The 12,289-nt window shown below is 49.3% G+C and overlaps 1 protein-coding gene and 1 non-coding gene across 4 annotated transcripts in view; both read right to left on the minus strand.

Moving 5' to 3' along the window:
* EPHB2 (EPH receptor B2) overlaps window positions 1-12,289 on the minus strand; it is a 149,923-nt gene that overhangs the window by 47,195 nt on the left and 90,439 nt on the right. For all 3 annotated transcript variants that reach the window (XM_004377146.2, XM_012555751.2, XM_012555750.2), the window contains exons 3-4: window positions 6,681-6,836; window positions 5,172-5,507 (exon numbers count right to left, since the gene is read on the minus strand). In XM_004377146.2, coding sequence (XP_004377203.1) covers window positions 5,172-5,507; window positions 6,681-6,836 — 492 coding nt within the window. The remainder of the gene's footprint in view (window positions 1-5,171; window positions 5,508-6,680; window positions 6,837-12,289) is intronic.
* On the minus strand, window positions 3,088-3,158 carry TRNAE-CUC (transfer RNA glutamic acid (anticodon CUC)). Its single transcript has one exon. It is a non-coding gene; the product is annotated as a tRNA-Glu (tRNA).

The raw sequence follows: 12,289 nt of genomic DNA on the forward strand, positions 1-12,289 counted from the left end.
AAACACACTGCTCTGGGCCTCTTAGATTCATTTTTTAAAAATTCTTTTCTCTGATTTTCCCTCAAAGAAGTTGGTGTCAAGTGCTTTATCTTCAATCTCACTAATTCTGACTTCCATTGCCTCAATTCTGCTCCTATGACTTTCTATTAAGTTGTCTAACTCTGAACTTTTATTGTGAATCTTCTGGATTTTGGATTACTGTCTCTATGCATTCTTGCAGCCTGTTAAATTTGTCATTGTGCTCTTCTATAATCTTCTTAAGTTCCTCTTTTACTTTGTTTGTGTGTTCCTTGGCTTGTTCTGCATTTTGAATGATCTCCTTCCTGATCTCTTGAAGTGTTCTGTATATTAACTTTTTTACTCTACCTCCAGTAATTCCAAGAAGTTCTTTTCCTCTGGAAGATTTCTTGATTCTTTGTTTTGGGAGCTTGCTGAAGCCATCATCGTCTGCCTCTTTATGTGATTTGATATTGACTGTTGTCTCCAAGCCATCAATAAGTTATTATATTTATTTACTGTATGTTTGCTTACTGTGTCCTAGCTTCTGGTTTTGTTTTGTTTTGATACGCCCAAATAGGCTGCTCATGTGAGCTAGTTTGATTATTGGCACCTTTGAAGATCTAAAGTCCTGTAACCAAGTGGTTAGATCTGTTACCAAGTATGTGAGCCCAGGAGTCCATTGACTTTTCTTGTATGGATTCAGCTCAGGTGTCCAGGTAGTCAGTCACCAAGTGTGTGGTGTAGGCTTTCACCTACAGTCCCATAAGGGCTGGGGTAATTGGTGTAGGCACAGGTATCTGGCTGCAGTAGAGGGTCATGCACTGAGCAAGGCAGGGGGCTGATGGCTGCCTCTGAGTTTCTGGGAGGAAAGTGTGTCCCTGTTCCCTAGAGTGCGTAGATGGGTGGGTTTTGCAGCCGGACTATGGGCATCCAATGCTGTTGGTTGTAAGGAGAGGGAGGCACCACTTATTCTTGGACCCCTGTCACAGGTGGCTAGGTGGTGTGCATAGAGCCACCAGTCCTCAGGCCCCTGATGTGGGTAAGTGAGGGCCTTGCTTAATGGGAAGAGTGGTGTCAAATGTCACAAACCTGCCACTCCACCATATAGCCGATACAGTTGAAGTTAGGTTTCAGGTATATGCGCTGTTATACTGTGCTAACGAGGGCCTATGCTGTTGAAATAGGCCCACACAGGTCTATGCAGGGGTGAAAGGCATTTAAAGTCCGTGGATCCCTTATGCCTGTGCCTAGGGAGCTGTGCCTGCCCCGAGTTTCCAGTTTAGGGGAGCTGGTAGATTACTTTTTCCTGTTCGTTAATTTGTTCCCTCTCCAAGGCCAGGAGAATGGCTCAGGGTACGTGATTGGTCCTACTTCTGGCCCAGGGGACATGGCAATTGCTGAAGCTGACCCAGGACCCGGTGCAGAGTTGGGAGGGAGCAGGTAGATGGGAGAGAGGTTCTTCCCAAACAGGGTGTTTTTTTTATCCGCAGGTAGGTTAGACACACGTACTTATCTTTTACCAACTGAGTCCCGCTTTTCACTGGTTCTGGAGGTTTGAGTGGACTCTCCACCACTCAGTCTCTCCCAACGTGGAAAATGTGTCCCAAATGCCACTGCTTGCCTCATCGCGCATGCCAGCCAATTCGGCCTGCAGGGTGCTGGTTCCTTCTGGGTCAGGTCTGGCAACTCCTTGCTGCTTCTGAACAATCTCACCCTCCCCCTGCCACTCAGTCCAATTCCTCAACTTTGCCTTTAATGTTCAGGGCTCCTAGATTGTCATATATAATTGATTCACTTATTTTTTTCAGGTCTTTGTTTTAAGTGGGACCACTGGAAGCATCTGACTACTCTGCCATCTTGCCCCCAGTCGCCTCTTAGATTCAGACACATCCATGCCCACAAATATGTGTACAAATTCCAAGCCACATGGCCAATCACACACAATCACAAACACACAGTTGCCCAAACACATACAATAACATATCCACACATTCTCACAAATATGCAGACTCCCACGAACAATCAGACACATAGTCATACTCAAGGTTCCTTAGACACACCCTGGACTTTGTCCAACCACTGGAATCCGTTAGATCTAGGTCACTTGCTACCTCTCACCTTTCCTGGATTTGTGGCTCAGCTTCTCTGAGTGTTGTCTGTGAAATAGGGACATGAATGTCTCCTTCTCAGGGAGATTGGGGGATACAGTGAGGTAATGCATGGAGAGCACCCTCAACCAGGACTGGGCACCAGAGACACAGAGCTAAGTGAAACACAGAGCTGAGTGAGACACGGAGCTGAGTGAGACACGGAGCTGAGTGAGACACAGAGCTGAGTGAGACACGGAGCTGTGTGAGACACGGAGCTGAGCAAGACACGGAGCTGAGTGAGACACAGCCTCTGTCCTCAAGGAGGTCAGAGTCTGGAGAGGGTACACAGGAGTGAGCGGTGGTGATGACGTGGGCAGCAAGTGCTAAGGTCAGGGTCAGCCCAGTTGGGGAATCCGAGGAACTGATGTCCAAGCTAAAGCCTGCAGGATGGGTAGGAGTTATTCACGTGAAGCATGGATGCATGAGTACAGCACGAGCAAAGACCCTGGGGCAAGAAGGGCTGGTGTGTTTGGGGAACTGGGGCATGTGGTTGAGTGGTCAATATTGCAAAGTTAAGCTGGGCCTGAACCATGAGGGGCTTTGAAGGGTGGGCCAAGGGGCTTGAACTTTACACTGAACGGGGAGGGGAGGAGTGACCTGTCCAGATTAACATTTGAGAAATATTCCTCTCGCCAACAGTGAGAAGGATGGATTAGAGGCCAGAGAAGGTAAGTAAGGAGGCCAAAGAGGTAGGTATGTGGCGGATATTGTTGTTAGCTGCCGTCGAGTCAACTCCCGACTCATGGTGATCCCATGCATAACAGAACTTGTGGATCAAACAATGTTCATTTGTAATCCATAAGATTTTCTTTGGCTGATTCTTGAAAGCAGATTGTCAGGTCCTAGTCCATCTCAGTCTGGAAGGTCCGCTGAACCTTGTTCAGTGTGGTAGCAACACGTAAGCCACCACCGACAGATGAGTGGTGTCTGCATGAGGTGTATTGGCCAGGAATCAAACCCAGGTCTCCTGCATGAGAGGCAAGAATTCTACCACTGAACTACCAATGCCTTATCACATGTAGTTGATAGTGGTTCAAAAAAAAGACAAAGAGCTCCTAAACTACAGCTGAGGTGGTGAGATGGAGCGTCAGTTGGGAAAGGTGTTAAGAATGTGAAATCAAAGGTCTTGTTGACTGAATAGATACGGGCTGAGGGAGAGGTAGGAGCTGATGATGGCTCCTGGGCCTCTGACCTGGACTGGTGGCTGGTGGTAGAGTTGACTGAGGTGGGCAAGATTGAGGGAAAAACACGTTTTATTTTTTTGCAGAGGAAAGTGATCAAGGGTTGAGTTTAAGCCTTAGAGTCCTGTGAAACATCCAAGTAGACTTGTTGAGTAGATGTTAGCTGGGTGGTCTGGTATTTAGAGGGAAGGTCCAGGCTGGCGGATGGGAGCTGAAGCTATGGGGTGGAGGAGATGGCTCAGGGAGAGAAGCCTGGGCAGAGGCCTGAGAGATTCCAACTTTCCAACAGGAAATGGGCCAAGTGGGGCTGGAAAAAGGATAGTCAGGGATATAGGAGGGAAACCAGCAGAGTCTGGGCCATGGAAGAAAGGGTTATAAGCAAGAAGAAGAGGCCAACTGTACTGCTTGTTGTGGGGATCTGAGAACGATGGGGCTTCTAGGAAGTGTCTCCTGGATGTGGTCACATAGGGATCTCAGGTTATCCCTAGGACAGCGATCTTGGTGGAAAGGTGGGGCTGGAAGCCCAACTGGAGTAGGCGGAAGAAGGATTGGGGTAGGAGGGCATGACTGCATTGTACAGCAACTCTTTGGAGAAGTTGTGCTGTGAGGGACAGCAGGGCGGAAGGTAGGGGGAGATGTGAGGTCACAGAAGGGACTGTTAAGGGTGAGCTTAGGAGAACAGTTTTGCTGGAGTTAGACCAGAATGGGATGAGGTTCAAAGAAAGCACTTGTGGAAACTGCTGGATGTTCGCTGAAATTTGTCTCCTAATTTTCTGTGATGATAGAGGCTGTTGTTGTTGGATGCCGTCAAGTCGATGCTGATTCATAGTGACCCCATGTGACAGAGTAGAACTTCCCTACAGGGTTTTCTTGGCTATAATCTTTATGGAAGCAGATCGCTAGGTCTTTCTCCCTCAGAGCCACTAGCTGGGTTTGAACTGCCAACCTTGTGATTAGCAGCGAAGTGCTTAACCATTGCGCCAGCAGTTAGGCGTATGGCTGACCAGTGAGAGGTTACATTTCCCAGCCTCCCTTGGGGCTCGGTGAGGCCATGTGACCAGATTCTTCCCAATGGAAGGTATACAGAAGTGATGGGTGATGCTTCCGCTTAGAACCTTCTCACTGCCCTGGATCTTCCCTCTTCCCCTTCCTGCAGGCTACAGCAGGAACTGACATGCCCATGGCCCAGCTTTGATCATGCAGGAAAGAAGCATGGTGAGTGGGGAAACCACACGATAGAAGGATCTGGGTCCCTGAATCTCTAGCTTGATCAGAGCTACCCTGCTCTGAACTTGTCATCTTTGGCCTGTTACAAAAACAACAGTTGAAACCAGTTGCTGTTGAGTCAATTTTGACTCATGGCAACCCCATGTGTGTCGGAGTAGAAAAGTGCTCCATGGGGTTTTCAGTGGCTAATTTTTCAGAAGTAGATTGCCAGGCCTTTCTTTCAAGGCACCTCTGGGTGGACTTGAATCTCCAACCTTTCATTTAGCAGCTGAGCGCATTAACCATCTGCATCACCCAGAGACTCCTTGGACTGTTAAATGAGAGGGAAATACATTTCTGTGTTCTTTAAGCCACTGAACATCGGGTCTTATTGTTATAGCAGCTTAACTTTTACCTTGATATGTACTCAAAAAGTGGTAGCAATTATTCTAAATGCTGCTATAATGGAGAGGTAACAATTACTCTCCCAGGTGGCTGGATCACATGAAAAGCCTTTGAAAAGAAGAAACCCCTACCCAGATGTGAGTGAGTCTTTAATGAGGGCTGGCAGGATACCCATTTGGCACAGCATGACAGGGCAGCCCGCCCCTGAGCCTGCATCTGAAGTGCTTACCTGCTTGGTTGGTGGTGATGTTCACGGAGGCGAACTGCGGCGAGAAGGGGCTCTGGTCAGTGACGCCGTTCACGGCCTGGATCTCGAAGGTGTACTGGGTGTGGGCCAGCAGGTCACTGATGTAGATGCGTGGCTCCGTCAGGCCCAGCTGGCGTGGTGCATACTGCACATTGTCCCCACAACGGGTGCAGGCCCCCCTGCCTGAGCCGCAGCTCTTGCAGATGATGTTGTAGACGAGATCCTCACGGCCTCCTGAGTCACGGGGTGGAGTCCACTCTAGCATGAGTGAGGTCTCATTAACGCTGGAGATCACGGCCTGTGGTGCGGACGGGATGGCTGGGAAGGGGGAGACATGCTGGTCAGTGGGGGCTGCAAGGGCACTATTCCCCAAGAGACCTGTGCCCGCTGCCCTGGCTCCAGCCCAGGCCTCGCAAAAGGCTTTCTCTCCAAATCCTTTCTTTTCTCCACCCATCAGAGAGATATTTCTAGAATCTAACTCTCATCCGATTGCACCCCTGCTTAAACTTACGCCCTGAACTTTGACCTCCTCAATGTCTACTACTGGAGATAGTCCTTTTGTGTTTGGTATTATGCCTTCCCAGTATGCATTTTCCCCTTCTTCCTTATAACAGACCCTGACTTTATTCAGGGTGGCAATATGTCCAGCTAAAAGACTACATTTCCCAGACTCCCTATGACTAAATGCTGACCACTGAGATATAGCAGAAGTTGTGGGTTGGGACTGTTCTTAAAAGGGAGACAGACAGCTGCAGCATGCCCCTTTGTCCTTTCCTCCCTTCTTCCTTTCTGCTGTTTAGAATAGGGAAGTGATGGCTGGAGCTTCAGCAGCAATGTTGGACTATGAAGTGACCAAGAGGACAGAAACCACATGCTATGGACGGCAGAGCAGAAAGAAAGAGCTAGGTCCCAGAGGACTTCTTGGAGCTGGTATACTATTCCATCACTGCCTACCTTTGGGTCCTTTTAAGTGAGAGAATAAATTCTTATGGTTTAAGCCACTGGGCTCTCAGCTGTCTATTACTTGTGGCTGAATGCCATTCCTCACTGATACAGGGTAACATTGCCCTCTAAGTCACCCTTTTCTTGAATAAGCTTGGCCTGGGATTCAGGCAGCTGCCACTAGGTGAGAACACTGGGCAGTCTTTTCTGCCATAGACACCACCTGGGAGCCTGCCTCATTGTGGAATCTTCTCTTGCCAAGCTTCCCACCCTCCTTTGTCCCTTTGTGAATCAAGACCTTGACTTTATCCTCCACGTGATTAGCACAAGGGGGAAGGGAGCCAGATGCCAGCTCCATGGTGCCTATGCGTTAGTTGCATGACTGCCCCAGAATGGTCCTTTTCTGACCAGTTTTCATTCTCCTTCCCACCAGGTAGTTGGCTGCTCCTTGCTTAGCAAGGCAGGCTATAACCAGACAACTGCCGGACCGTAGCTCTTTTCCACAAGCAGCCTTGGTCAGGTGTGTCCTCAAGGGGCTCCGAGACCTACTTGTGCAGGGCATGTCCAGGGGGTCCAGGTCTGCCCTGTAGTAGCCGTTTCGGCAGACGCAGTTGGTGGCCCCTTCTGAAGTAGTCCGGCTGTTGATGGGACAGTGGGTGCAGGCCTCATCTCCCTGGTTGGCCTTGAAGGTTCCAGATGGGCAACCTGGGAGAGAAGACAAGGGGAGTCACTGGGGAAACCAGATAAGGACTCAGAGAGGCCACAAGGCATGGCGGGGCCACACAGCCTCACATATGGGCCACGCAGCTTCATGGAGGGGCCACACAGCCTCACGGAGGGGCCGTGCAGCCTCACAGAGGGGCCACACAGGGCCCATGCAGCCTCATGGAGGAGCCACACAGCTTCACAGAGGGCCATGCAGCCTCACAGAGGGCCATGCAGTCCCACGGAGAGGCCACATAGGCATCACGGAGGGCCCACACAGCCTCACAGAGGGCCCATGCAGCCTCACACAGGGCCCATGCAGCCTCACACAGGGGCCACAGAGCCTCACGGAGGGGCCGCACAGCATTATTGCTGGGAAAATCCATCTCCTGAAGCTGTTAGGGTCTCAAGCTCCAACACTGCAGCCCTCGCTGTGCTCAGAAGGTCCCAGGATACCTAGTTTCTTGTCCTTGAAGCTGTTTGTGGGCTCAGCTGGGTCCTCTAGTGATTCTGCTTCACCTATCCCAGCTTGTTTGGGTCACAGCTTCCAGGATGAATCCCGATTTAGTCAGCAGGGCAGTTGAAGAGGTCTGGGGCAGTACCCATGGGTCCCAGTCTTGCTTACTAATGGCTTATGGGCCCTGATTCCTGGGTTCCAGACAACTGAGATGATTATATTACAGAAGACAAGTCCTAGCACAGTGCAGGGCATGTAGAGAGGTGATGTGGTAGAGCTAAAGACAACACTGGCTTTGCAATCAGATGGACCTGGCTTTGAGTCCCTGTCCGGCCATTTACTAGCTGTGCAGCCCTAGACAAGTGACTTAATCATTCCGACTCAGTTGCCTTATTTGTAAAATTATGATTCTAAGGCCCATTTCTGCAGGGCCAATTGTGAGTATTTGGCATAAGTGTGTAAGGCACATGGCACGAGACCTTGCACATTATAGGCACCCAGTGAGTGTAGCTGTTATCAAAAAACCCGTTGCCATCAAGTTGATTCCGACTCATAGCGACCCTATAAGAGAGAATGGAACTGCCCCACTGGGTTTCCAAGGCTGTAATCTTTATGAAAGCAGACTTCCGTATCTTTCTCCTATGGAACAGCTGATGGGTTCCAACTGCTGACCTTTCAGTTAGCAGCCAAGCGCTTAACCACTGAGCCACCAGGGCTCCTTGTAGCTGTTTATATAGTCCGTGTTTATAGATTTATTAAAATAAAGGGGCTCTGCAATACCAGGGTAGGCCTGAGGAGGGCAGTGTTTGCACTCAGCCTGCATTCAGCAATCTGGGTGGATACCTGGGTTCTCCCAGTGCATGGGGCTGTGACTTTCTTCTTCCCTGCTCTGAGGACCTACAGCTAGGGGAATGGGCTTCTGCAAGAAGCAATGGCCCCTGTGTAAGGGTGTGTTCAAATTCATCTTCCCCTTTCCTTTGGCCCTGGGCTAGGAACAGGAGGTCTATGGTCCCTCTAAGGAGCCCTGGTAGTACAGTGGTTAAAGCGCTCAGCTGCTAACTGAAAGGTCAGTGGTTTGAACCCACCAGCCACTCTGTTGGAGACAGATGTGGCAGTGTGCTCCTGTAAAGATTACGGCCTAGGAAACCCTGTGCAGCAGTTCTACTTTGTCCTATAGGGTCGCTATGAGTCAGAATAGACTCGACAGCAGTGGGTTTGGTTTTTATGATGATGATAGCTAACATTTATTAATGCTTATATGTGCCAAGGACTGTGCTAAAAGCTTTATCCACATTTTCCTATTGAACGGGTAGGGTCCCTCTTCCGGCCTCACTCTCTTCCAGCCTCAGTTTCTTCTTTCACCTGTTGGAGTTTATGATTCCAGCTCTGCTGAGATGCCTTGGGGGATAGTGCAGAAGGTAAGTGAGAGGACGGAAGGGGAAGAATTTTACAATGGGTGAATTCCTTCTTGGAATGAAATGTGGCTAGACTATCTGCAGGTCAGAGTCACTCACTTGGAGTACATGCCATCAAGTACCTGGGTGCTGTGTGATCTTCAGCAAGTGAGTCAACCTCCCTGAGCATCTGTTTCTTCATATGTAAGTGGGAAACATAACCAGTAACCAGTTGCTGTTGAGTTGACTCTACTCTTGACAACCCCACGTGGGTCAGAGTAGAACTGTGCTCCATAGAGTTTTCAATGGCTGATTGTTTTTGTTTCAGAAGTAGATTGCCAGGCCTTTCTTCTGAGGTGCCTCTGGGTGGACTTGAACCTCCACCCTTTTGGTTAGCAGCTGAATACATTAACCATTTGCACCACCCAGGGACTCCAAGCAGGGAACATACATTTATCTAATTCATTTTGTCCGTCCCAAGTTTTCAGGTCTTAGCAAACCCCTTCTCCCCACCCCCTAACCAACTCCAGCCTCAGAGACACTGCCCCCTTCAGTGCTTACATCACTTAGGTTCAGAGTGCTTTACTCCCCTGCCATAATTATTCATCTAGGGGCCTTCTGGCTGTGTTCTGAGCTTCCCCGGAATTGGAGCCACATCTGATTCACAGCTGCATCCTCTGTCCTTACGAAAACTGGCGCTCAACAAGTGCTCCGTAAATTCTTCTTGAAGCAGAGCAAGCAGAGGTCAATGAAGCACAGTGCTTAAGTGCACAGGTTACCTGGCAGATCCACTTTACCAGTTAAGAGCAAAGTGACCTTGGGCAAGTCACTTAACCTGTTGCCTCATGTGTAAAATGGAGACCATAGTATCTATTGTGAGAATTACATTGGTTAGCTTATATAAAATGCTTAGAATAATTCTGGGCAGTGTTTAACCATTATCTGGTTACCCTTTCTGCTGAGTCACTTTGGGCAAGTTGCCAGACCTCTCTGAGCTGTATCTACCCAATAAATTGACCGTGAGGATTATGTGCAATGAGCATAGTGCCTGGCCCAGGGTCGGGAAAGGCTATGGTTGCAATCCTAGGACTTGCAGGGATCACTATATAGTAAGTGCTCAATAAATAAGCCAAAGGCCATTTCCCTGGTCCCTGAAAGGCCAAGTGCCTCTTTGGGAGGATAGAAAACGGTGAGCTTTGGAAGGTAGGCAGCCAAGATGGCAATCACCCTAATTAAAAATCACCCTGCCTGAGGCACCTGACCAGGTGCTGTGGGGGTCTCAGAGAAGAACCAGCTCCAGCCTAGGCCTTAAAGAGCTACCAAGTGAGGGCAAAAACAAGACTTTGATACAACCAACCAGGCTACAGCGCCACCAATGAGGATTTCAGTAAGTGCCTTTGGAGAGTTATTATGCCCTCCATTGTACAGATGGAGAAACCAGGGCTCCAGAGCCTAAATATTTATTGAGCATTTACTAAGTGCTGGTGCTGTTCTAAGCACTTTATACCTATTAGCTCACATAAGCCTCACCCAGCCTTGTGGTGGAGGTAATGTTATCACTCCCATTTTCAGATGGGGAGCGAAAGCAAAGAGAGGTGAAGTTGCTTTCCAAGGATATGGGGCTGGCTCACAGTGGCAGAGCGAGACTTGATCCCAGTGGCCACTGTGACCACCACACTATATTGCCTTTAAGTGACTTAGTGTCAGAGGTCCCTGAGTGTCAACAGGCAGGGATTGGCAGCTTCCACTCTGCTGCACTGCTCTGGGACCCCCGAGTCCTCCCGTCCTCTCTTGCTCTCACCTTCTTCTTAAGCACCAGCCTTCTCCCCTGCTGGCTGGGTGAGAGGGCAGCCCCACCATCTTGGCGCTGCCCAGGGTTCCTGGGGCAGTCAAGACATGCAGGTAGTAGCCCCAGTGTTTGTCAAGTGGTCAACCTTTCTGAGCCTGTTTCCTCCTCTGTAGAATGGCGGGACAGGGCTCCTGTGCGGGTCTAGGACTATCCTAATGGCAAAGGGTTTTGACCCCAAGACCAGGATTCTCCTGGCTACCTCTCCAGCAAGAGCCCGCCCAGCTCAGCATGCCTCTTTCATCTGCTGGCACTCCCTGGGCCCAGCTAGGGGTAGCTGCTCACTCTCCCCTCTGTGCTGTGCCAGCCTCTCCATCTGGACTTCCTTCCCAGCTGCCCTGTCCTCCTCACCACACCCTGGCTCTCTCAGACTCACCAGAGTGCCTCTTCCAGAAGCCTTCCCTCATTACCTCTGCTGCCTGGCCACCCCCTGGCCCTGCCCCTGCCCCTGCCCCTGCCCCTGCCCCTGGGCATTCCATCTTTTCTGCGTCTATCGGCACTGGGCTTAATACAACCTGCTCTTCTCTGTCATGGGAGGCGGCATCACTTTCTACCCAGTCACCAGGAACTGCCTGTCCTCCTCCCTCCTCCCCTCACCCCCTGCAGGCAACCCATTACCGGGTCTCCCCTCCTCAGCAGTGCCCCATTCAGGCTCTTCTCTGCCACCCTTCACACCTGCAGGCATCCAGGAGGTGCTTCCCACACACTTATTTTGTTTTTTAGTTTAAGATATTTTTACTAGAGAGAAATATAACTGGGCCACTGACTAAATTAATAATAAATCAAAATAAACAGCAGAGGAAAAGAGTATGCACAAGTACTTTTTAGCTCAAAGTTTTTCAAGTTGAATTCTGAATGAAAAAAAAACAAAACAAAAAAAAACCAGTATTGGTATCCTAAACAACAAACCAAAAAGACAAAAAACCCATTGACGTCAAGCTGATTCCAACTCATAGCAACCCTACTGGACAGAGTAGAATTGCCCTATAGGGTTTCCAAGGGTGGCCGGTGGATTTGAACTGCTGACCTTTTGGTCAGCAGCTGAACACTTAACCACTACACCACCAGGGTTCCCAAACAACAAACAATTTTCTTAAAAGAAGATGGGAGTCTTCAGCTAGCTGATTTTCATTTCATGACTATTTTGACTCAGGCGATTCGTTTTGAAGCTCACTACAACTCACCTATTCTTTTTGGTTGTTGTTGCAGTTTAAATGAAGTTTACATTTCAAGTTAGTCTCCCATACAAAAATTTATACAATACATACATTGTTATGTGGCCCTAATTGCTCTCCCTATATTGCACACTCTTCCTTTCCACCCCTGATACCCATGTCCGTTCAACCAGCTTCTAACCCTCTCTGCCTTCCCATCTCACCTCTGGACAGAAGCTTCCCGTTTAGCATCTTGTATCTACTTGAGCCAAGAGACATACTCCTCATGAGTATCACTTTATGTCCCACAGTCCAGTCTAATCCCTGTCTAAAGAGTTGGCCTCAGAAATTATTTTATTTCTGGGCTGATAGAGAATCCAGGGGCCATGCTTTCTGGGGTTCCTCCAGTCTCAGTCAGACCATTAAGTCTGGTCTTCTTACTGGAATTTGAGTTCTGCACCCCATCTTTCTCCTGCTCCATCAGGGACTCTCTGTTCTGTTCCCTGTCAGGGTGGTCATTGGTGGTAGCCGGGCACCATCTAGTTCTTCTGGTCTCAGGCTGATGAAGTCTCTGGTTTATGTGGCCCTTTCTGTCTCTGGGC

Source organism: Trichechus manatus, unplaced genomic scaffold (assembly GCF_000243295.1).
Source record: "Trichechus manatus latirostris isolate Lorelei unplaced genomic scaffold, TriManLat1.0 scaffold00048, whole genome shotgun sequence".
Lineage (NCBI taxonomy): Eukaryota > Metazoa > Chordata > Mammalia > Sirenia > Trichechidae > Trichechus > Trichechus manatus.